The sequence below is a fragment of the Nycticebus coucang genome, chromosome 16 (genome assembly GCF_027406575.1).
Source record: "Nycticebus coucang isolate mNycCou1 chromosome 16, mNycCou1.pri, whole genome shotgun sequence".
NCBI classification, from domain to species: domain Eukaryota; kingdom Metazoa; phylum Chordata; class Mammalia; order Primates; family Lorisidae; genus Nycticebus; species Nycticebus coucang.
Genome location: NC_069795.1, coordinates 14,496,760 through 14,522,417, shown reverse-complemented (window position 1 = coordinate 14,522,417; position 25,658 = coordinate 14,496,760). Strand labels below are relative to the sequence as shown.

Here is a 25,658-nt window from a genome sequence, read left to right as displayed (position 1 = left end):
TACCCACAGCTATGATTTTTTTTTTTTTTTTTTTTTTTGCTTGTATGAAAGGTTTTTATTGGCGAGGGAGGGATGCTGCAGAGCAGCACCAAGGAGGAAAGAAAAGGAGAGAGAGAGGGGGTAAAAAGAGAGAGAGAGAGGAAAAGGAGATGGGGAGAGAGGAGAGACCGAGAGAGACAGGAAGAGAGAGCCACAGCTATGATTTTTTTCCTTTAACTCAGTAAATGATTACACCTCCTCCAGGAGAGATGATGGCTATGGCACCTTGAAGGCTGAGGCAGGACGATTGCTTGTAGCCAGGAGTTCAAGACCAGTCCGGGCAACACAGCCAGAGTTCATCTCCAAAACATTTGAAAAATTAGCAAAGCATATGGCATGTACCTGTAGAGTCCACTCCCTGAGAGGTGGAAGCAGGAGAGTCACTTGAGCCCAGGAATTCAAGGTTACAGTGAGCCATAATAGTGCCCTTGCACTCTAGCCTAGATGATAGAGTGAGACCCTGTCTCTAAAAAATTAAAAAAGAGCAAACCTTTAGGTAAAAATGAATTTAAAACACAAGACTCAGCCAGTAAGAAGCAATTTTTTGCAAGATAATATTGAAGATATGTAACATATCATATGTTATGGGCAGAGACCAATCAGAATGGAAGCCAGACACATACAATAGAATATGAGCAGCTAAGTATAATCCCTCCAATCTCTGAGGAGGTTATTGAAATATTAAGACAAAATAGCATGCTGGAAACAGAATTACAAAAACTTGTTAGGACCAATGAACCATGTTTATTTGGAAGCAGACACAATATAGACACATGGAAAAGAACAAGGCACTGGATTTACAATTGTATTCTGAGATAAATGAGCTCTTCTGTCTTCCAGAAACTTCATGGGGTAACTCAGTTGCCTGCAATGCCAAGCAGGATGCCAGAGAGACAGCTGGTTTCTGCAGTCTTACAGTACTCTATTCAGGGGAATCTGATGGGATTGTGAGACATTGAAACTGAAATAGCCTGGAAATGGTCCTTTAAGAAGAAAAGATGCACTGAAGTTATGTTCTAGCAGCAAGAATAACATCTTCTATAGCAAAATGGCTGGTAACCACAGCAGCCATAGCCAGAGCTGTATCCAGAGCCATATCCACAGCCATACCCGGAGCCATATCCACATCCATAGCCAGAACCATAGCCACAGCCATAGCCAGAGCCGTATCCACAGCCATATCTACAGCCATAGCCTGAGCCATAGCCACAGCCATAGCCGGAGCCATATCTGCAGCCATAGCCAGAACCATAGCCGCAGCCGTAGCCACAGCTACCACATGAGTTTCCATAGTAGTTGCAACACATGATGTCTAGAGCTGTGCTTTTGGTAGTTCAGGTGGAGGATTTGAAATCTGAATGTCTTCCCCTGTCCTGAGACCTTTATATACCACCAGAAATGGGCGGAGCACAGAACACAGACTCTGTTGCTCATTACCACAGCAATTTGCTTGTTAACAAGCTTATCATTCTAAGGACGAGTTTTCCGGGTAATTATGTCCAGGATTTGGTCCTAGCCAGTCATGAGAATTATATGAAAACAGCTGTAGCCTACACATTGGACAAGTAGGCTTCTTTTGAGTCTTAACATAAATAATGTAAAGTAGGATGTTGTGGTTTTTATTATTTTTGCTGTTTTATTGATTAAGTTAAATTGTATATGTTTAAGGTAGACAAATGCAATGATTCAATATACACATTCTACATATATTGTGAAATTATTCCCACAATCAAGTTAGTTAAAATAATCATCACTCTACCTAATTAGCACTTTTGTTGGTTTTTTGTTTTGTGGTGAGAACAATTAAAATCTATTAGCAAATTTCAAGTATGCAATAAAGCATTGTTAACTATAGATACCATACAGTATATTATTTCTCCAGAACTTACTCACCTTACAACTGAAGGTTTGTAGTTTTTGACCATCTCCCCATTTCTCCTACTCTGCAGCCCCAAATGACCACCATTTTCCTCTCTCTACATATGAGTTTGACTTGTCTAGGTTCCACATATAAGATCATATAGTATGTGCCCTCCTCAATGAGACTTATTTCACTTAGCAAAATGCTCTCCAGATTTATCCACATAGTTGTAAATGGCAGGATTTCTTTCTTTAGTGGCTTAATAATATTCCAGTATATGTATACATACACATACACATATACAAAGAGTGTCCATAAAATTGTTGACTATTTTAAATTGCACAAGAACTTTATGGACACCTTGTGTATATATACACATATACCATAATTTCTTTTATTCATTCATTCATCAATATGCACTTAGGTTTTTTCCATGTCTTGGTTATTGTGAATAGTGCTACAATGAAAGTGGAAGTGCACATATCATTTGAGTAGAAATGGTGATAACTTTTCTAGACATCTTAAATTTTAGTCAATACGGGGGAAAGCACTATAGATCAGAAACTTGCACTTCAAAATAAAAACCTTAGATTGTAGGTTTGACTTTTAATTATGATTGTCCTAATCTTATAATTCTTTCCACTAAAACTCAGTATTCAATATTGGCTCCACTTCTCCAAACTCCATGGCCCCTTTCCACATTAACAGGTCACCAGATTTCCTGTCAAAGTAGTTTTAGCATGACAATATTTATCTGCATGGATCTGTTGATAGTTTCTCTAGAGAGTAACTAAACCGTATTATTTGATTTTACAAGAATTTTTGAAGACCTATGTCATTAAAGCACTATTCTGGGACACAGAAACTATTCAGGGAGACAAAATTAGCATTTTCTTTGGATCAAGCTCTGTTGATACAAAAAAGACTAAAGTATCTGCAATCTTTGTATTTCCTTATCTATTCTAATTGGAGTAAGATAGTATCTCATTGCAGTTTTGATTTGCATTTCTCTGATCATGAGCAATATTGAGCATTTTTTCTTGTTTCTTGGCCATTTGCATGTCTTCTTTTGAAAAAAAAGTGCCTGTTCATGTCATTTCTCGCTTTTTAATGCAGTTGCTTTTTTTTTTCTTGGTGAGTTCCTTGTAGATTTTGCATATTTTGCTAAAGAAGATTTTTAATTTAAATAAGTTTCGTTTATTTTTATCATTATTTAATTAACTTTAGGAGTCTCAGTCATGAATTCTTTGCCAAAGCCAATATCCAGAAGAGTTTTTCCTAGGATTTTGTCTAGAATTTTTATTTTTTCAGGTCTCACATTTAAATTTTTAATCTATCTGGGGTTGGGTTTTGTATATCATGAGAAAAAGAGACCCAGTGTCATTCTTCTGCGTGTGGCTAACCAATTTTCCCACCAGCATTCATTGAATAAGATGTCCTTTTCCCAATATATGCTTCTGTCTGATTTGTGGAAGATCAATTGGTTGTAGGTATTTCTTTATTTCTGGGCTTTCTACTCTGTTCCACTAATCTATTTGTCCAGTTTTGAGCCCCACCATGCTGTTTGGGTTACTACAGACTTGTAGTATAACTTGAATTTAGGTAATGAGATGCATCCAATTTTGTCCCCTTTTTTGGGGTGTCGGGGGGTGGGGAATCCTATCAGATTAACAACAGATTTCTCAGCAGAAACCTTTACCAACCAGAAGGGAGATTGATGTCCTACTATTCTTTGTCTTCTTAAACAGAGTAACTGTCAATCAATAATTTTGTACCTACGAAACTAAGTTTCATAAATGAAGGAGAAATAAAGTCTTTCCCCAACAAGCAAACACTAAGGGAGTTTGTCACTATTAGACTGGCTTTCTAAGAAATGATCAAAGAAGTTCTAAATATTGAATTGAAAGGTTGATACTTACACAACTCACTCCTTTTAAAGAAAAAAATTGAAATGTAAAGCTCTGTAAGATTTGTTTATTTGCTCCTTTCCCTAAATTCCTCTTCCTGGAATTCTATTTTCCCCTCTTATGTAACTGACCAATCCTATCTTCCTTTGTGGCTCTGCTCATATATCACTCTCTTTTGGAAGCAATTTCAGAGCCTTGTCTAGCCTTCCTTTCCATATTCTGACTGATTTAGGATTCTTCCTTGAGTTCTTCTCGGTAGCCCCATCATACCTGCAAGCATACCTGCTTTCATGTGAATGTCTGATTTATGATTTTTGTGTCCCACTGAAGATTTTGAATTCTTAGAAGAAGGGACCACATTTTTTATCTCTGTCTCCCCAGACCAATCAAAACACACAGCTGGAGCATGAATATTCAGGTTTGTTAAATGACTACAGAATAAATAAATGATTTTACAATTTATAGCCTCTATAAGATGAAATAACTCATCAAATGAAAGAATTTTATGTTTCTTTATAAAGGAAATTTGAAGCTTAAATCAGTTCCAGACTGCAGAAAATACCCACTAAATGTCTTCCCTTTCCTACAGAATGTGATTAATATATTCAGGCAAATATTCATTTCTTCCACTGGACTCATGCTACACAAGGACATATACACACACATACACACACACACAAACCTTTTCCAATTTTATCATCAGTGTCTCTATTAACATTATCACCATTTTTTTTTTCATTTCACACAGCTGAAAGTCTCAAAATTTTCTTTGAATAAGGAAGTCACAGCATTTCATGTTTAGAAGATATGTTTGTGAGGAATATTTCTGGGATGTATAAATTATTTTATACATGCTTAATCAATGATATCTTTCCTTGTTTCAGAATGCCTTCAATGACAAAAAAAAATAATGAAACAAAAGTAATATTTTCAAAGAGCTATAATTATTAAAATTCCTTTCTGCTGTTTGTCATAGTAACTTCAAAGTTGTAGAGCCTGTCCTCGGATCTCACTTACAAGTGTTTCAGAAGTACAAACCATCCTGCTCATGAACCTGATTCTCCATCAGATAGACAAATTCCATCCTGGACATAGCTGACTTTGGCTGTAGAGCCATCTTCTTTGGTGGTGGACATTTTGTGGGATCTCCTAGCTCCAGGGGCCTCAGAGAGTCAAATTTTGTGTAATGGCCCCCGTGGTGGGGACAAGACAGGGACACATCTATTACTGCTGGTTCAGACATTGGTGCTACTGAATCTAAAAGTCTTTTTCTTTTGCATGATTTAAATGATAGGGTTCTGGATGCTCAGATGAGGAAAAGACACTAACATCAGACCCCCTAAAAGTAGTAAACTACTTTAGAAAGTCAGCCAGCCATCTAGACTAGGGTTTTTAATCCCATTTTCATGTCTGCCCCAATCCGAAGCAAACTCCATTAAAATATGGGACTTTGCTCATTTCCAATTGAAAAATGCGGCACCACCTGATCATACCCAAAACTTAATGAACTTTTCTTCCTAGTGTGCACTCGGCACAATCCTTCCTCGTCTTCTTTTGATACTGGTGACTTTTTATTATCAGCTAAAATGTCACCACTTAAAATACCCCTCTGAGCTGTCTCTCTATACTGCAATCCTTACCCTTCTTGCCTTCAGCTGTTTCTGTAGCATTTACGTCTGAATTTATAATTAACTTTTACTCATATTTTTACCTTCATCTGGTAGAATGCAAACAATGCAGAGCAGGAAATTTGTCTATACTTTTTTCTACTGTGCCATCTGTGTCTAAAATGATACTTAATTCAATATTAAATCACTTTCCTCAACCTCCATATACACAAATAAATACCTTTGCATGTCTATCAAATGCACATGACATGATAGTGTACTTTTTCATTTAACTCATCCTTTCCTTAATTATTTATTTCTCATGCCTAACATCCAAGTCTTACCCTAATTTTTAAATAACCCCAAGACAATCTCTTCTTTTCCATTTCTTCTTTAAGCACTCAGGCTATTTCTTCTTTCCCTGGGTGTTTTGTCACAATCTCCTAGGCAGCTGTCACTCCTCCTCTCTTTTCCCCTCCAGCTTCATTCGGGACCCTCACTGCCATTTCCAAAGCACAGTTCTGAAATACTCTGTGAGGGCGGAGCATGGGGGTCTGAGAGGCATTAATGAAGACATTATTTATGATGCAAGCATAAGAAGGAATATTTGTATTAGAGCAAGGAAGTACCTAAGGCTCACTGAACATATTATTAGCCCAGGTTCCTGAAGAGTCCAAAACACTTCAAGAATGGAGTAATTCACAAGCAAGTACACAAAGGTTAGTTAAAAGGAAAGATCCATTTTTATTGAAAATAAGTACCTTCCTCCAAATGTAGATGGTATAGTCTTTAACACAGTCATACAGAGAATCAGAGATGAAGGGAGTAAAAGCTAACATTCGGAAAGATGATGAGATGATACATGGCTCCCAGGGCTACAGAGATTCCACTCTAAGGTATTAGACAAGTTCAAGATTTTACCAAGTATGTAACCTTTTGGATATAGAAATCTTGAGGCATGGATCCTTAAATCAGAACTATCTTTAGAAGTATCATTTCAGAAGCAAACGGTCCTCTGGTAGTGGATGGTTCAGCAGCAAGAAGAATAGCATCTTCTGTAGCAGAATGGCCGGTAGCCACAGTAGCCAAAGCCAGAGCCAGAACCACAGCCATAGCCAGATCCATAGCCACAGCCATAACGGGAGCCATATCCACAGCCAGAGCCAGAGCCATAGCCACATCCATAGCCACAGCCATAGCCGGAGCCGTATCCACAGCCATAGCCAGAGCTGTATCCACAGCCACAGCCGGAGCCATATCCACAGCCATAGCCAGAGCCGTATCCACAGCCGTAGCCAGAGCCGTATCCACAGCCGTAGCCACAGGAGTTGCCATAGTAGTTGCAACACATGTTGTCAGGAGGAGAGAGTTCAGGTGGGTTGCAGGACGATGTTTCTGAAGTGTAGGCGCCTTCTTCCCTGGGACCTTTATATACCATCAGTAATTGCCAGAACATGCCATTCATTCTGTGACACAGCTAGCAAATATTTGAACAGCTATTATGTGCCAGTCACTGTTGACCATCAATAATGGTGTACTTAAACATGAGCCAATTATTTTGAAGACTCCAGTTTTATTTAAAAGACATCATTTCAATTTGCTTTGTCAAATAATTGTCTCAACAAAGTCATGTGCCTACAAATAAGACTGGTATCCATTTTCAAAACCTCCTATTCCTAAGTATATATCTTATATAACAGGGTTTTGAGGAAATCTAAGAAAATTTTGTCCTTTTTTGTCTCGCCCTTTCCTAAATGTCTACCTCTATCCATAAGGAGGGAAATCCTCCTGTCTCCTTGCTGAAATCATGGCAAGACTTCCCACCAGGCTTCTTTCTCCCACCTACTCTGCACTTTCACCTGCTCCAACCTCCCTTAAATCCCAGGAAACAGATCCGCATCTGCTAATGCAAAACCAGAGCGTGCGCTGTCTGGGGCTTCTCCTTACATTTCCTCCTTCCTGCCATAAACCGAGCAAGCTGAAAGCATGCAAAGCAGAGCTGCCCTTTTTCCTTCTCCCATTTTTTGTAGTTACATATGTAATTGTCATTGAGGACACTTGTAAACTGTAACCAGCTTTATTTGGATGAATAAGCAAAAAAAAAAAAAACCTCACTTAGACCAGAAACTAAGGTATTTTCTCCAATGAAGATTTTATCAGTTTTGCATGATGAGATATGGGTGCATTCCTAGAATTTAATAAACCATTTCTTCTCTTCTTTCACCGCTGCTCCTTGTACATTTAGTTAAGAAGCTCATGGATGATCTTAGGATGCTGACAGCAAAAGACCACCTTCAGCTCCTAATACTTTCATGACACAAAGTAGCACAAACATGGGTGCCTGCTCCTTTTTAGATATGTATTTCACGCTACTCATTCAAAGTTCCCCAAATTACCCATTAGTACAGGTTGTCAGTCTTCTACAAAAATGTTCATTGTTATTCTGAAATACAGTCTGTTCTCTTTCTTCCCAAAAATCCTTGCTATCACATACCTGTTCAGCATATAAAAGTGGAAAATGAGTGTCATTTCTTCTGCCATTACGCTAAAAAATCTACTACTTATATATCAAAACTCAGATCTGGAATCACTTCCTAGGATGGCTTTCTTCACTGCCATTGTCTGGATTATGTGATGTCTCCTGTTTGCTCCTATGTACAGGCAAAAACATATGATAGACTGACCAGGCTTTGTTAGAACTCTATCTTATTTATTAATTATGATATTCTTGAGGAAAGAGATTATAGCTTCCACGTTAGACATTCTAGGAAGAGCTAATGTTCGGTCCACATTTTATATAGCAGAAACTTATGGGTCCATGGGGGTTAAAGAACTGACCCAGTTGAAGCCACCATTGAGAGACGTGACTTCAGTAAGTTATATTGATGCCACACTGAGTATTCTTTATACTGAAGCTTAAAATATAGACAGGATTCAGGAAATAGGAATTTCCTGCAGGAAACATTTCTACAATATTCCAAAAATAACTAGCATGTATATGTATAGCTCCATCTCTATTTTCTCTATATTTTCCCAACTGAGCCATGGTCATTTATTGTGCAAGAGGTTACTTATATTTAGTCCTTGGACTTGTTATATCTGTTTTATATATGTATATACATAACCATATACAAGGTCAGACAATTAAGCTCACGAACACATCCTAGAAAAAAATGTTCCATATCTCATTACTGAATATCACTGTGGTCACCTTTGAGCTATTCCCCTTGGGAAGCTGTGCACTGATGACTGTAACTAGTCCACCCTTCAAAGCACTTTTTCTAGGATGAATTTGCAAACTTAATTGTTCAACCTCATACAACAGCAGCTCTGATCGCCATTCCAGAAAAAGTTTCTTTTCTTTTTTTTTTTTTTTTCAGCATACACTGGTTTTATAGACCGTTTGACACATTTTCATCACACTGGTTAGCATAGCCTTCCTGGCATTTTCTTACTTATTGCATTAAGACATTTATATTCTACATTTACTGAGTTTCACATGTACCCTTGTAAGATGCATCACAGGCAGAAAAAGTTTCAAAATTGCTTCAAAATAGCATCTTCTGTAGCAGAATGGCAGGTAGCCACAGTAGCCAGAGCCAGAGCCAAAGCCACAGCCATATGCAGATCAGTGACCACAGCCATAATGGGAGCCAGAGCCAGAGCCATATTCACAGCCATAGCCAAAGCTGTGGTTATGGCTATGGAAGGGTGACCGAGGCACTGGCATCAGTGTATAGCTCCCCAAAGGGAGTACCTCCAAGGTGACTGCAGTGAGGTATGTAGCCCTTTTTCTTAGATGAGTTTCCAGACTTAATTATCAACCTTATTTATTTTACCATCTATGACTATGTACCTCAATTGCAAAATTATATAAGCAATGAAACTTAGCTCTCTATTCAGAGGCCACAGAATATCCTCTTACTATATTAAAAGTAACTTGAAAAAGCAAAGAATTCATGGGGAAAACATATTTTTCCATGAACTGTAACTTCAAATTACTAACAATAAAGGACTAAAAAACATATATACATCATTCATACAGATAAAGAGGAGCTCAACATCATTTATTATAATTTCTCACACTTTATCTTGACTGGTGTTCTCTGCAATAATCCAGGGAGGTGAGATGGGTAAGAAAGGAGCACACAGGCACGTGCTCCAAGTTGTGGATCTGTGAGGAAAGACACCAGACTTAGCAGAAACAAAGTGCTGTGCAGAGGCTAGCAGCTTCCCTTGCCTGGCTTTCCCCTCTTTCTCTGTTCTTCCCTGGGGGACACAGCAGCCAGTTACAGTCTTTGTGCAATTAAGTCCTGTTAAATTCGATTAAATGAGCAAGTATCTGCTCTATTGATTATTTTTCACTTCCAAGTACATGACCATATTGAGAAACTTAAACGCTATAAACATTCATTTAAGAGTATAGTTATATACACACAAAAGAGTGATTGCTAAAGCGAAATTAGATATAAATGGGATAGAGAAACCATGTCAGGGGCCCCGTGCCCTGGTCTCCCTAATCAACATCACTTCTCGGGTTCCAATAGCCCCGAATTCCTAAATTCTACTCCCGGAGTTCTAATACAACAAACAGAACCACAAATTCGTTTTTCTCCTTCTATTCTAACTAAAATATGTTTAATTCTCACTCCCGTAAAAAGAATCTGTGACTATTCTACATTAGGTTTTTCTGATTTCCAGATATAGTTTTAAAATTGTAATACTGTTACACGGTTTTATTGGCTGCTTGACGCGCTGGGCTGCCCTAGAACAACCCTGTGAATTCACAGAAACTAACTTGAGTTCATATCGCAGGAAAGAGGCCCTGGGAACTGGAAATTTGCAAAGATAGACCTTGCGTGGTTCTTGTCTCAAGATCAAGCTTCTGCACAAGTAAAGTGGCTCCCCCAAGAGACAGAGATATCCTTTCAGACCTATCCCACCTTCTTACTAGCTGTACCTGAGGGTTCATCTTCTTTTCAAACTACAAATAGGGTAGAAACAGTGGAGCAGTTGGCACATTCATGTCAGTGGTTCTCAGTGATGGATGTTTTTGCTATCTTGGAGCTATGTGTACTTGCCAGGGTCCAATCACTTTTTCAGTAGTCAGAGCTTGAGGGAAATGGGATGTTATAGGTGTATAGTGGTAGCAACCAGGGATGTTGCTAATCCTACAAAGCACAGGGCAGACCCAACCACGAAAAGGCACGTGGTCTACACGTCAATAGTGCTTAGATCTGGTAACTGATGATAGCTGTGAAAACAGGCTTCTATATCTGCAGGCATTTAATCCACACAACCCAGGCATCTATGTCTGTAGGTTTTCCATCCAACCTAACTCCTTTTTCTTAATTTATACCCAACATCTGACCTTTCTATCACCAAACATGCAGTTGAAAAAGGACTTTTTTTAAAGTTTGTTTCTTATTTGTTTGTTTTTATTTTTCCTCCTTGTCTAGGTTTCATTCAACTCATGATTTTCAGATTCAGAGTCCACAAACTTTTGAATGATTGTTTTTTTTTTTGTTTGTTTGTTTGTTTCTGTAACAGCCATGACATACAAGTCGAAAGAGAATATAAACTCAGGAAGATCATTTCTTCTACTGGATACTTGAATTTTGACAACGAAGGATCAAGTGGTGATCCAGTACTTTATTAAAAGCCTTCAAGAGGGATTTTCACAAAGCTGCCAATTTCATTTTTCAATAATCTTTATTATCAGACATTCTTCCTTCAGTTGAGAAAGCGTCCTATTTTTTTCTGATATTGGTCACTGGTCTTATCTGATCACTCTGCCATGTTTATTACTAAAAATAAGCATACCAAAAAACTCCATTACAATTCTTTTCTTTTCCTTCAGTTTTCTTCCTTTTCTATCAGCCTTGAAATTCAAAACCCTAAATTTTACTTCCCAAATTCCCTGGAATAGACACCTTCTTTTTCAGTCCCACTGCCAACACCTACTTCCAGGACATAATACCCTTGGATGACTAGAAAGGTCTTCTGTCTAGATTACATTATCTATAATATCTTTTAATTCCCATACTGGTCCATAAAGCCAGAAATAATCTCTATTCTGTACTGAATAACCTCTGAATATATACCTGGCATAAAATTTACACTCAATTAATGTTTTTCTAATAAAAAATAGATAAGTTGAACATTTGTTCCTATGTTGATATATGCTTATAAACTGTAAGAGATTTGAATATGTGCTTAAATTCTCCAAACACCAGTTTTTTCCTTCTAAAGTGTGATCTAAGCATTTTTACATTATCCTTTAATATGTTTTGTGCGGTCCTTTGGAGCAGGAACTGTATGGAATACATATTACTCCCTTGATTCCATGTTTCTCACACCCTAGTTTTAAATTCTCATCTAATAATAGTTTTTAAATATTCATATTTATTTGTGTGAAGTGCTGATTTTTGTCAGAATTTAACTTAATAACTTTGCAGTCCAAAGGGAGTTGTTCTACGGCATACACCTGTGGTCTAATTAGAAACTTTTTATGGTGAAAAAGCAAAACCCTTCAGAAAGTAAATTACCCTTTTACTAGCCTTTGTGCACCCTTATTGAGCCATTGTGTATAGTAATTGATTACTAAAAATACAATGTCAAGCATATGTCATTGGGAATTGTATTATGCGTATTTCTAAGTTCAGCAATTACAGGGTGACTTCACGTTGTGTTCTATAAACACATCACTTGAGGAGATGTTTAGGTACCGATCATTGAAAAAGCTCATGTGATTTGTTTAATTCCAAAAAAGTCAAAAGATCAGCCATAGTAGAAAATTATTACGTTTTTAGGACAATGACTATTTTCATATTTTCATTAAGAATCATCTAACATACAGTAAGAGATTTTTGTCAAGATTAGAGGTTTATTGTTAAAGAGTGGATTCTCAATACCCATATGCAATATGTTTGAGAGACTCCCATAATTGAAGATGGACATAAATTTCCCCCTTACAGCATAGTATGTTTTTTTCTAATTTCCAATTCTAAAAGTTTTCCAGTCTAAACTCTTATTAAACAATGAAAAAAATTTCCTCTAACCAATCCACCTAGATTATAGCTCATGAAGCACCTTTATGCACATCATCTCAATTCATTCTCACAATCTGGTGAAATAAATAAGGCAAGTACTTGTCAAATTAATGTTTGGGAAAAGCAGCTGAGGCCCAGAGTGGTTGATTCACTGGCCCAAAGTCACACAGCACAGAGCACCATCCAGTGCGTGCTCCTCTTGCCAGGCCATTCTGCTCATCCTGGTGTGCACTGCTCTCTGGATACTCTTACTAGAACAGAGAAAAACTGGAAATTTTCTCTCCAGGTCAGTTCGGTGAATTCATTCCCTCCAACAGTAGCCATGAATGCATAAAAAGATGGCTACTAGTCCCTGTCCTCCTGAGTGGCCAGGTTCCTCCTCATGCTTCAGGACTCATCCCACGTGCACCTTCTTCTTGTATCTCTTTCCCGACATTTTCCCACTAAATAATCCCTCTGTGTTTTATAACTCCTATATACATCCCTATAGAAACAATTACCTCATGCTAATTTTAATTTCATTATATAATATAAATAAGATTATTAAATCATTGAAGACTAAGTCCATTTGGATAGATTGTAGCGAAGTAGACGGGTAGGTAGATAGCTCAGGACAGAAAGGAAGAGAACGAGAGAGACAGAGAGCAAGAAAAGGAGGAAAGGAAGGGAAGGAAGAAAGAGGGAGGAAGGGAGGGAGGAAGGAAGGAAACTATCCACGACATCTGTGACGCGAGCTTCGCCTTGGCCGCAGATTGAATAGCAACTGCTTTCACGCTCCTGAGTACCCAGAAGACCTCATTTTATTTGAGATTTTACACCTTGCATTGTGTCTGCTCCTGCTACACATATAGGAGACACCAAATCAGACAGGAAGAGAATCCTCCTTTACTTCTTGCCTCTGTCAGTACCAACATCATTTTCTCTGCTGGTCAGGCTCAACACTTCTGAGTCGTTCTTGATGTATGTGTCACAGGATTTCAGGGCCAGGCTGGACAGTAGGCCTCCACCCATCCCAGAGCTCTCCCTGTGGTGATCTATCTACCTAGCCTGTGATCTGGGCAGCTTCCATCACCTGTCTTCCCGTGGACTGGCCAGTTCAGCTCTCAGGACTGCAGCTACGGAAAGATGTTTCACGTTTAGAAGTCATGCTCCCTGCAGCTGTCATGCATTGATTGCAACTATAATCTCTGGGACACAGGGAGAAAATCCAATCCTCCTGCCCCATGATAAGCCTTTAAATGTGTTTTGACTACATATGCCACGTCTTTCCTCACAGGTCTACTATCTTACAATCTTTCTTCACAAGCTATCTTGAAGGTGCATTTCCATTAAATTTATTTTACTTGGACAGTCCCCTACTGAGGGTCTCAGTAGCACCAGTGGCAGGAGGAGAGGCAGTGGCCCAGCCCAGCTTTCAAAGGTTCTTGGCCTGCCAGGGTCCACGGGCACCCAGCGTGTACCCTCCCCACCACCAAGAAAAAGATTCAAGATAAAATACTTGGGGGGGAAATGGTGAAATCAGAGCGAACCACACACATACACACACAAAGTATGATAAAACAGGGAAATCACAAAACTGATTGTTTAAAATAATAATAGATGAAATAGATTTGATAGATTCAAAAATGTGTTTTATTGGGAAGCTGAGTTGCCCCAATGCAGAGCCCAAATTCACGTGGCCAAGGCCACAGCATTAAAGAAACCGGTGTGATATAAGAGTTAAATTTCAGAAAACAATTGAAACATGATCTTTCTTCTATGAACATCAAAGTCCATTTATTGCAAAAATAGTTAAAAGGAATTTAAACAGAGTTACAGCTGTCAATATCTACTCTTTTGCAATATGTGTATTTCCTCAGCAGAAAATGATGAGCTGATAGTGATTTTCTAAATGCAAGAGAAATAGCATCTCCTGTAGCAAAATGGATGGTAACCATGGCAACCATAGCCAGCACTGGAACCACAGCCACAGCCTTAGCTTGACCCATTGCCACACCAGAGTCAGATTTGTCCCCATAACCTCCGTGGGAAGCTCCCCCAGAAACAGCAACTCATGGTGTTAGGAGGTGAGTATCAGTAAGTTCCAAGCAGGTGCTTCGAAAAGCCTGAATGTTCCCCACAATCCAAACCTTCCCACATCATCAGCGACGGGTGTGACACCTGAGTTGGCCAGTTCAGTCACATACCAGTTTGCTTCAAAGAAACTCATTTTACTAGAGACTCCAATTTTCTTAGGAAGTTTCATTTTAATTTCCTGTAACCCAGGGTTTGTCTCTAGTTAATAATGAGGCTGGAACAAAATTGCCTCCTTTCTCATCACTCCTATTCTACTAAGAACATATCTCACATGTGACTCATGACCCTAGATAGACCAAAATAGGTTCTGTACTCTAATTAAATTCAGTGGTCATGAAGTTGTGTGTGTGCACATGTATGTGTATGTATATATATAATAACACTGGTCTTACCTAATAGGGACAATGGTAGTATTATTATTCTCATTTCACATAAAACAGTATTGAAATTTAAAATAAAAAAGTGACTTGACCAGAATCACAGCTGTGTAATGACAGAAATAGAACTTAGCCATCACACTCCTAATTGTATATTCTTGGTGTCTGATCGCAAGAAGAAAGGCTCAGTCCAATAGATCAGATTTTGCCAAAACATCAAAATGTCAATATTAGCATTTCACAAATTGTGAATACCCATGACTTTTTTTTTTTTTTTGCCTAACGTCATTCCTTAGACTTCATTTGGACCTTTGTAGGTTTGTACAAATGAAACACAAATTTTTAACTCAGCCTTCTATGAGTTCCGAGTCTTCCTTAATGAGCAAAATACCATTATCACTTGCCCATCCAGTCATAATCATGTAGGTTTTGTCTCTTGAGGTCAGAATTGTTTACTGTTCTTATTCCTAAAGCAAGAATGAAGTAAAAGTAGGGCCAGGAGAAAATGAGTATGTTTATTTTTATTTATTTTTATTTTTTTCTCTTCATTTTTTATTAAATCATAACAGTGTACATTAATGCATTTATGGGGTACAATGTGCTGATTTTATATACAATTTGGAATGCTTACATCAAACTGGTTAACATAGCCTTCCCCTCACTTACTTATCATTTTAAGACATTTGTACTCTACTCTTAATAGATTTGACAAGTATCCTTGCAATATGCACCATAGGTGAGGGCCCACTGATCACCCTCCCTCCACCCAACCTCACCCTCACCTTCCCCTCCTCTTCCCTCCTTCATCCTGGATTCTTCTTAGTAAAGATATGTCAAGAATGGAAGAAAAACTACCTGATGTACTCAGTACTATTATGAAACCAATATATAATCACCCACACTTTCATATGAAAGATAAAACACAACTATAGAGAATGAGTATGTTTTAAAAAAAAAATGTGTTTAAATTCTGTGTCTAAGTATGTGTGAGAGTACAGTAAATTTATTCATGATCTTATAAAATTAAGGCATAAAGCAAAAGTCATCTTAGATTTAGAGTTCCGTTATTGTCTGTACCCATTCCTCTTCCCCCACAAAATCCACAATAAATAGCCATCCTTTAAAATCTCATGAATTCTTCCACATAGCAAATTTTTCCCTGTCTTCTCCTCAGACAAGTTTAGAATCATATTTACTTGTACAAATTTCACTGGATTCTTCACTAGTCAGTCACTAAACACTAAATCAATCCAATGTGTCTAATAAGAGCAGGTCATACACCTCTATATAAGGCACAATCAGAGCCAATTGTTTAGTGTGCAACCAGTGCGGTTGCACAAAGTCAGTGCTCAGAAAGGGACACTGGGGTTGTTGTTTAATGCTCTGAAGTTTCCAGCTTTATGTCCTTAATACCTTTATCTTTGAATGTATAGCACCATGCTTTTTGTAAGTAAAGTCTGCTGGGATGATGGGTCATCTGCTGGGGGAAGGCAGGGCTCAGTTCACATGCAGTCTCATCTGGCCACCTCCCCAGAAATGGACCCTTGGTTTCCCACTCCCCTGGAACTGCCACCTTCTGCCCTCCGCAGGAGCCTGGGCAAAGGGGTGGAAGAGCTGAGATTGAGCCACTGAGAGGCACTAGTCTCACTCAGCAGACATTCCCATGACTAAGTACATATGATGTTGACTAGAAAACACAGAGCACCATGACAGGTCAAGCCAGCACAGAAAGAAGGATGAAGCTTTCTTTCTGCTTTTTGAATAAGGAGTTCTGTATTTTCAGTTTTCACTGGACCCTGCAAATTATGTAGCTGGCTTTGGACAGAATGCCAAGGATTGGGAGGATGCAAGTAGCAATAACATGCATTCTTAGACTTTCAACATCCCATGAATACTTTAGGAAGTGATCCTTGATCCTCTGTCCCCTTCCAGAGCTTACTCTGCCTCCCTGCTTCCCTTCATAACTTCCATAGTTTGGTTTGTTTGAAAATCTCACAGTGAAATTTGATACCTAATGTCTGAGGTGTTTGAGTCATGGAGGTGGATCCTTCGTGAATGGCTTGGTACAGTTTTCCTAGTAATGAATGAGTTGACGCCAGAGTTGGTAGCTAAATAGAGCCTGGGACAGCCCCACTCCTGCCTCCACTCTTGCCATGTGATCTCTGCACACACCAACCCCACTTGGCCCTCTGTCATAAGTGGAAGCAGCCTAAAGTCCTCACCAGAAGCACACACTAGCCCCATGCTCTTTGTACAACCTAGAGAATTGTGAGCAAATTAAACCTCTTTTCTTTATAAATTGCCCAGTCTCAGATATTCCTTTGTAACAAGACAAACAGACTATGATAAAAACAAAACTTATTCAGTAAATAGGCTATGTCCATAGTGTTGCTGTTCTTTTATCCATTGATTTCCAAACCGATTACAATTCTCCTTCCATCTCCACCACACTGCTAATGCCATCCTCAGTAAGTCACCAAGGATGGCTCCACTGCGTACTTTAGCATTTTTTAACATCTCTGAAGAATTTCACAATGTAAACCTTCGTCTCCTTATTAATTTTTCATTATTTACTTCACGATTTTTCTCACAAAATACAACAGATCAAAAATATATATTTTTAATTACAACTCTACTTGCCTTACTACACTATATTCTCAAATATCATCCTAAATATATTCTTAAATTGATCTATATTGAAGTTTAATTATTTTATTATAAATAGTATATCTTACTTAATATTTTGATAACAAATAAAACACACATGACCAAATGCTGAAATAATAAACAAACCCTTGTTCAGTTTTACTACATATTGCCTGGAGCATTTTGTATAATAATTTATTACCAAAAATAAATTCTCAACAATATGTCAGTAGGCTTGGCATCATGGCAGAGTTTGGAGTTTGTTAAGTGTTGGCTTTTAAATACTTCTGACCTAGTATCATCATTACATATAGCATATCTGGAGAGTAGCATTACACTATACTAAGTATACTTTTTCCCTTGGAGAAACTCACCAGTAAATGCCCGCGTTGCTAAGTTGAGATCCAGAGCTCACTCTCCTGACTTCTTTCATACAAGATGACTTCCAAGCCACTTAACAAAGACTTGTAACAAAAAGATAACTAATTCCCCCCAAAATCCATTCTGTTGAGAAATAATTCAAAGTGTTAAAGAAATCCCAACATGCCCCAGAGTTTCTCAGCATTCAACAGGGCACATTTCCTGGTGGAAATATTGTCTTTACTGGGTTCTGCTCATATGCACTTTAGTGAATTTTAATCCAACACTCTTACCTAATATGGTCTTTTCTGTTCTCAGTTGTCCCCTGATATGGCAGGTCTTGCTGATAGTTGCAGAAGAGCTGATATTACCTCTTCTACCCAGGTCTCCAAGTCACCCAGACTCTGTGACTATTTGCAAGAGAAGCCTGGAACTGCCTGTTCTAACCTGACTCCTTTGTCCATAAGGGGGTGTCTTATTGATTCCTTCTCCCTTCTCTGGTCTATAAGGTCATTTCTCCAATAACCTGAAAGTCTACTTACATTCATCCTTCAAGGATAAACTTGATTATCCCCATCAACTCTGATTTTGATACCTTTCTCTTGATATTTTTCAAAACACCCTGTGTATGTTATCTGATCACAAGCTGCCAGTAGGGTACTGGTACATTATCTCACTGGGAAAAAATTAATAAATATTTCTATTTTAGTCAATTTCAAGCTACTAATATGATGATACCAATTATAGATTGGGAAGAGCTATACACAATTAGCACTCCCAAGCCAGGACAAGCTGCCTGTACCACACCACTGCAAGAGAGGCATCTTGGAATGGCATGTAAACACACGGGTCCTGGCTTCAAATGTTGATTCTACTACAAGCCCTAACATCTTGGAAAATTTACTTAGCATCTTTGTGCCTCAGTTTCTCCATCTTAAAATGAATATAATGATAGTGCCTACCTTTTAGGGTTGTGAAGAGAATTTGAGTTAATGTCTATAATCACTCAAAATAGCATCTGGCCAATGGTAAGTGCTATTTAGGAGATTTTATTTTTAACATAAAATGGAATACGTGATCTCCTCATCTCTCCCATACAGAAGAGTTTAAACTCCTTGGAGTCTAGAATTTTACCTTATACTATTAAATCCCCCATCCCCAGTAAATCCCATCATGTCATATTTTATGCATCTTTGATGAATGACTGTGGATAGCTCAGAATCTAAAATAGAGAGTGGCCCAGAAAAAGTGAATTTTTGTCTTTTCTCAAAGCATTAGTACATGAACAAACACAGACTCAGTCTCACATTTTATCTGATTCTGATTTTGGAACTCTAATTTAGTCAATGCTGAAGTATCTTTCTCTACAGTGTGATCGGATTTCTAAAACTACCTAATACTGTTTGATTCCTGCCTCCATTACAGAAATTCTCTTTCCTATTAATATATCCAGCAGCATCATTCTCCTCCAGTCTCTGTATTCAAAGGCACTTTTTGTTCACAGAATCCCAGAGATTACAATGAGAAAAAACTTGAGGGGGCAGTTAGTTTTGCCCCTCTCTTGGAATTGCATGCACCAGAATTGCACTTACAATATGTCGTGAACTGGGAACTCATACCATGCTTTCATTAATACCTTCAGTCCAAGTCATGGCACCAAAACAAAACAAAACAAAAATTAATACCTTCAAGACAGGGTGGTCCAAAATACTTCCAATCCATACTTTTCAGAGAGCAATAATTATTAGAAGAATTTCTTACATTGAGAAGTCTGATCCATTGAATCTTCTGTTTATTCATTCTAATTATGGTGTCTTGAATTGGACAAAGCAAATCAAATATGATCATCTGTTATTCTTCCACTACACAACTCCACCGACAATATTTCTGCCCCAATTTTTAAACTATAAAATAAACTTCATTTTTTCTAGTAAGTAAACTATCCGTGCTTTCATTTTCAAACGCTAATATCTGATAATTTAATACTTACTTCATTTCTTCAATTTCCAATATCTTCCTTTTCTGTTACTTTACCTTTATGGATCTAATTATGGCTTTTTTCCCAAGTAGACCACTGTGATTGCCTCACAAAAATTGTTGTGTATCTTCTCCAAGGTACAGAATATCATTACCACTGCTGTTTTCTTATGTCCATTAAATTACAGTAGAACACATATAGAAAGAAAGGGGGGAATCACTCCAGGAGTATTTTTTTCCCTTGTGGTAAAGAAAATACCAAATATCAATAATACCTGTGCTAAACACAAAGCCTCACGTTCTCAGCCATTAGTTTAAATTTCTTATTATTAAATCATGTTTGGTAGATTTCAATAGTTTTTATGCTTTAAAAATGAGCCAGCCATCATTCTTCCTGAAGCCAAGCATTGTTCTACATTTGTTTATCACATTTCTTCTCTCTCAAGTAGTTTTATAATGTCAATATTTTACTTAATTATGATGGTTAATTAATTTTTTTAATAAGCAACAAGCTCTTATTAAACAGATATAATATATTAAATGGAATACCATGATCAACAGGACTTTTAAAAGGCTCCTGGGAGTCCAGTCACTGGTGTTCATGCTTTCGTGTAATCTCCTCACCTTTAGTAGAAACAGCAGGACTTGTAACATCCTTCTAACCAGTAGAATATGGTGAAGGTGGTGGGATACAAGCCCCATGATTATGTGACCTCTTAAGGCAACAGAAAAGAGATTTTCTATCAATGGTTTGACAGGTAAATAATAGATGAATTAAGAAAGCAATTACTTTACCTGTTATTTTTATATTCATTTTAAATCTTATATGCAAAGTAAAGATTCAAATACAAATCTTAATTAAAAACAAAAGAATAATTTGCTGGACATAACTTTGCTTCAGTTTTAATCATTTTGCTTTTTGTTTGTTTTTTTTTATAAAGTCTGTGTCTGCTTTGAATTCAATGATTTTTTTTTCTTGTTCAGTCACATTACCTATCTGTAGGCAATAACCAGTACTGGTAGGCTTTCATTAATTATGTCCTAAATTTAATGGAATAGAATAGAATAGAATAGAATAGAATAGAATAGAATAGAATAGAATAGAATAGAATAGAATAGAATAATAGAATAGTATAGAATAGAATCAGGTTGGATATAAAAAGTTTATTCCTGCAGTAATGTCCAGGATAAATTTGACGAAAGAAAGACTGAACTCACAGAGAATCTTTATGAAGCTATTGCATCAGATAAAAGGCCAAGAATTTCTGGCCTAGAGCAATTGAAATGGACCTCCAAAGAAGGGAAAGTAGTTATAAAGAACACAACATAAAAAAATTAAAAAAAAAAAAAATAAATAAAGAACACAACAGAATTTGACAAGAGATTGGCTCTGGTAGTGAAAGAAATGGAGGAACAGATGATGATGTTAAATTTGCAGATCTTTGTGTCTTGGCAATGATGTCATGTTAATACTTTTGATCTCCCTTTCTTTATAGTTAAGATGATGCTACTCTCTACAGGTAAGTTCTGTGGGATCAAGGAAAGATTCTCAAAAAACATGGTGAGAAAATGACCCACTTTACATTATTTGGCAGTAACAGTGATTAAAATGAGTAATGAGAGCTCTGATATTCATCTCCGCTAGGTGTTAACTCACCCACAAGAAGCTCATAAAAGCAATGATCTAGTTAATAACTTTACACCTTTGACTAATGTTGCAACCACAACAATCCCTTATTATAAACACAGTTTGTAGTCTCTATATCATGTATTTTGTCACCCCAGTGTAACAGCAAGCAGAGTAATCATGACCGTGTTTAAATGAAGGCCCGCCTAAATGTTCCTATTAAGAGTGAGCATATCAATTTTATACCAGGCAATTTCTTTCTCAGAAGCTCTGTATCAGTAAAAGTGTGTAACTGGTTAAATGTTGGGGGGAACATAAACTCCATTGATAATTGATGGTTACTTTTTTTGAAATTACAGAAGAATCCCAAGGAAACTGGTGTTGGGCTATGCACCTAACTCGGGCAGAGCAGAAGCCTGAGGAAGGGCATGCCTGTTGGCCTGAGTCATGCCAATACTGATGTAGAAAAGCAAGCAATACTTATTTACAACTACTAAGACTGTGTGTGCAACCCCCAACACTATAAGATTTGGCTCAAATGACAAACCATGTGTGAAATGTGACAGTCAGGATATATTTTGTACCAATTACACAATTTAGCTGACCTTTTCAAGAGATGAGAACCATAGTCACATACTGTATGTGATTTTGAAAGAAGGAAACCTTCTCAAAGATATGATTGTGCCCTTATAGTCATAGAAAGCATTGCATGCACATGTACACACAAATCCTTGAAAAGACTCAGAACCAGACTCTAAAACAGGTAGTTAAAGGATTTGTGATTATTCTATCTAAACTATTTATGGCTCTTGGTGAACTAGTCCAATTTTTCATTGAATATAAGTTATTATAGGCTCAGAGTTTGTATGACTATCTACAGTTCCAACAATAACACTCAGGTCAGGAGATGATTGGTTCCTATTTAGATTAATTACAGTGGCCAAGGGGTTTTAGGTCAAAATAGAATAGTTCAGATGATAGATATGGTGCCCCCAAAATGACAAAAGACTACGTGATTTAGATTTTTAATATTTTCACCAGAAAATTAAAATAATTTATTCAAACCCAAATTTTATTTTTGAAAGACCCATAATTTAGAAAACTTACAAAGAAATTGCAAAGCTACAACTTGATACACTTATAGGATATAATGTGGTTCTTCTGAAATTTTCATCTTGAAGAGAATTAAGTTGATTGCCTTTTTACTTAAAAATTGTATGTTGAAAGAAAAGTAAATCAATTTATAAGATGCCCTTCTTATTAAAAACTTAATATCAATTATTAATAGTATATTATTATTAAACAAATGCCTATCCACCAAAAATACTTTTAGAAAGAAGATAAAAAGTTAAAAAACAAGAGAATTACTGCATACAAGAAAGAAGAGACACAGATAGGTTTAGATAATTGTTTTAAATTTTTTTATTTCTTTTGGGTTTTTTTATTATTTTTGAATAGTCAGATTACTTTAACAATAAGAGGAATCAAACATCAGACTAAAAATTTTCAAGAATTTAGAAAAATGTATAAATAGCAAATTAAATTATTTCCATGTTACAGAAAATACAATCAATGATTACAAAAGGAAAATTTATAAGAATATAAGAATAAGTTATTAAGCATGAAATGTCTGATTTCCTTAAGTACTAGATTTCACAGTTGGTATCTCTGACATATCACTTTGATGTTTCTTATTTGTTTGTTTTTGTGTATGAAGGTAGATCCTTATTCTTTTAAGCACATGTTTGAACTTGTGATTATCTTTCAAATTGTTTTAGAGTAACTTTTGTGAATTCAGGGATAAGTTAAAAAAAATTGTTATTCTTGAATATGATTCTGTGTGTCATGGACAAAATGCAGCAGAGACAGCTCAAAATATCAACAAAGTGTGTTAGAAGGATGTGAAGTGAACACACAGTACATCAATGATTTGAGAAGTTCCATTCTGCAGATTTTAATCTTGAAAATGAGCCCTGTGGGCAACCTGAGGCCAAGGTGTATACGATGACCTGAAAGCTTTAATGGACATGAATCCATCTCAACCTATGCATGAATCAGCAGCAAGGTTTGACATTACTATTTCAATAATATTGGACCTTTTTTATTCATTTTTATTTTTATTTTTACATATACATGGTTTGTTAGGTTTCCAATTTTTTGCCTTCACAAAATTAAAGAAGCTTAAAATTTAATAACAATAACAATGTTTACGATAAGGACTAGAAACAATAACCTCATAAAGAATGAACGAACATAAATACTTTCAGAAAAGAAATCAGAGAATTGATGCATCAAAATATTAGGCAATAATAATAACAATAATGCAAAGAAAGTAACATTCACATTGTCAAATATGAGTATGTCTATTATATAATGCTTTGACTCTGAGATTCAGTATGGAGTCATCAGTTAACTTCTTATCAGCCCACGGAAAATACTCCAAAATCAACCACATCTTAGGCCACAAATCTAACCTCAGCAAATTTAAAAAAATAGAAATTATTCCTTGCATCTTCTCAGACCATCATGGAATAAAAGTTGAACAAATAACAACAGGAACCTGCATACCCATACAAAAACATGGAAGCTAAACAACCTTATACTGAAGGATAGATGGGTTATAGATGAGATTAAGAAGGAAATCACCAAATTTTTGGAACAAAACAACAATCAAGACACGAAATATCAGAACCTCTGGGATACTGAAAAGGCAGTCCTAAGAGGGAAATTTATAGCACTGCAAGCCTTCCTCAAGAAAACAGAAAGAGAGGAAGTTAACAACTTAATGGGACATCTCAAGCAACTGGAGAAGGAAGAACACTCCAACCCCAAACCCAGCAGAAGAAAAGAAATAACCAAAATCAGAGCAGAATTAAATGAAATTGAAAACAAAAGAATTATACAATAGATAGATAAATCTAAAAGTTGTTTTTTTTAAAAGATCAATAAAGTAGATAAACCTTTGGCCAACCTAACCAGGAAAAAAAGAGTAAAATCTCTAATTTCATCAATCAGAAATGGTAACAATGAAAGAACAACAGACCCCTCAGAAATTCCAAAAGTCCTTAACAAATACTACAAGAAACTCTACTCTCAGAAATATGAAAATCTTAAAGAAATTGACCAATACCTGGAAGTACACCACCTACCAAGACTTAGCCAGAACGAAGTTGAAATGTTGAACAGGCCTATATCAAGTTTTGAAATAGCATCAACTATACAAAATCTCCCTAAAAAGAAAAGCCCAGGACCAGATGGCTTTATGTCAGAATTCTACCAAACCTTTAACGAAGAACTAGTACCTATATTACTAAACCTCTTCCAAAATATAGAAAAAGAAGGAATATTGCCCAACACATTCTACGAAGCAAACATCACCTTGATCCCCAAACCAGGGAAAGACCCAACAAGAAAAGAAAATTATAGATCAATATCACTAATGAATATAGATGCTAAAATACTCAATAAGATCCTAACAAACAGAATCCAACAACACATCAAAAAACTTATACACCACGACCAAGTGGGATTTATCCCAGGGTCTCAAGGCTGGTTCAATATATGTAAATCTATAAATGTAATGCAGCACATAAACAAACTAAAAAATAAAGACCATACAATTCTTTTAATTGATGCAGAAAAAGCTTTTGGTAATATCCAGCATCCCTTCATGATTAGAACACTTAAGAAAATTGGTATAGAAGGGACATTTCTTAACTACTAGAGGCCATCTACAGCAAACCCACAGCCAATATCATATTGAATGGAGTTAAATTGAAATCATTTCCACTTAGATCAGGAACCAGGCAAGGTTGCCCATTGTCTCCATTGCTCTTTAACATTGTAACGGAAGTTTTAGCCATTGCAATTAGGGAAGAAAAGGCGATCAAGGATATCCACATAGGGTCAGAAGAGATCAAACTTTCACTCTTCACAGATGATATGATCGTATATCTGGAAAACACTAGGGATTCTAGTACAAAACTTTTAGAAGTGATCAATGAATACAGCAATGTCTCAGGCTACAAAATAAACACCCATAAATCTGTAGCCTTTATATATACCAACAATAACCAAGCCAAAAAAACAGTCAAGGACTCTATTCCTTTCACAGTAGTGCCAAAGAAGA

The 25,658-nt window shown here is 36.9% G+C and overlaps 2 protein-coding genes across 2 annotated transcripts; both read right to left on the bottom strand.

Moving 5' to 3' along the window:
• Positions 1 to 1,055: 1,055 nt before the first annotated feature.
• Positions 1,056 to 1,346, bottom strand: LOC128568160 (keratin-associated protein 21-1-like). The gene is made up of 2 exons (XM_053565857.1): positions 1,150 to 1,346; positions 1,056 to 1,119 (listed from the first exon to the last, which is right to left on the bottom strand). Exons 1-2 carry the CDS (start codon positions 1,344 to 1,346, stop codon positions 1,056 to 1,058), a joined length of 261 nt encoding a protein of 86 aa, XP_053421832.1.
• Positions 1,347 to 6,444: 5,098 nt separating this feature from the next.
• LOC128567371 (keratin-associated protein 21-1-like) lies at positions 6,445 to 6,765 on the bottom strand. Its single transcript, XM_053564597.1, has one exon. It carries the CDS (start codon positions 6,763 to 6,765, stop codon positions 6,445 to 6,447), a length of 321 nt encoding a protein of 106 aa, XP_053420572.1.
• Positions 6,766 to 25,658: the final 18,893 nt, after the last annotated feature.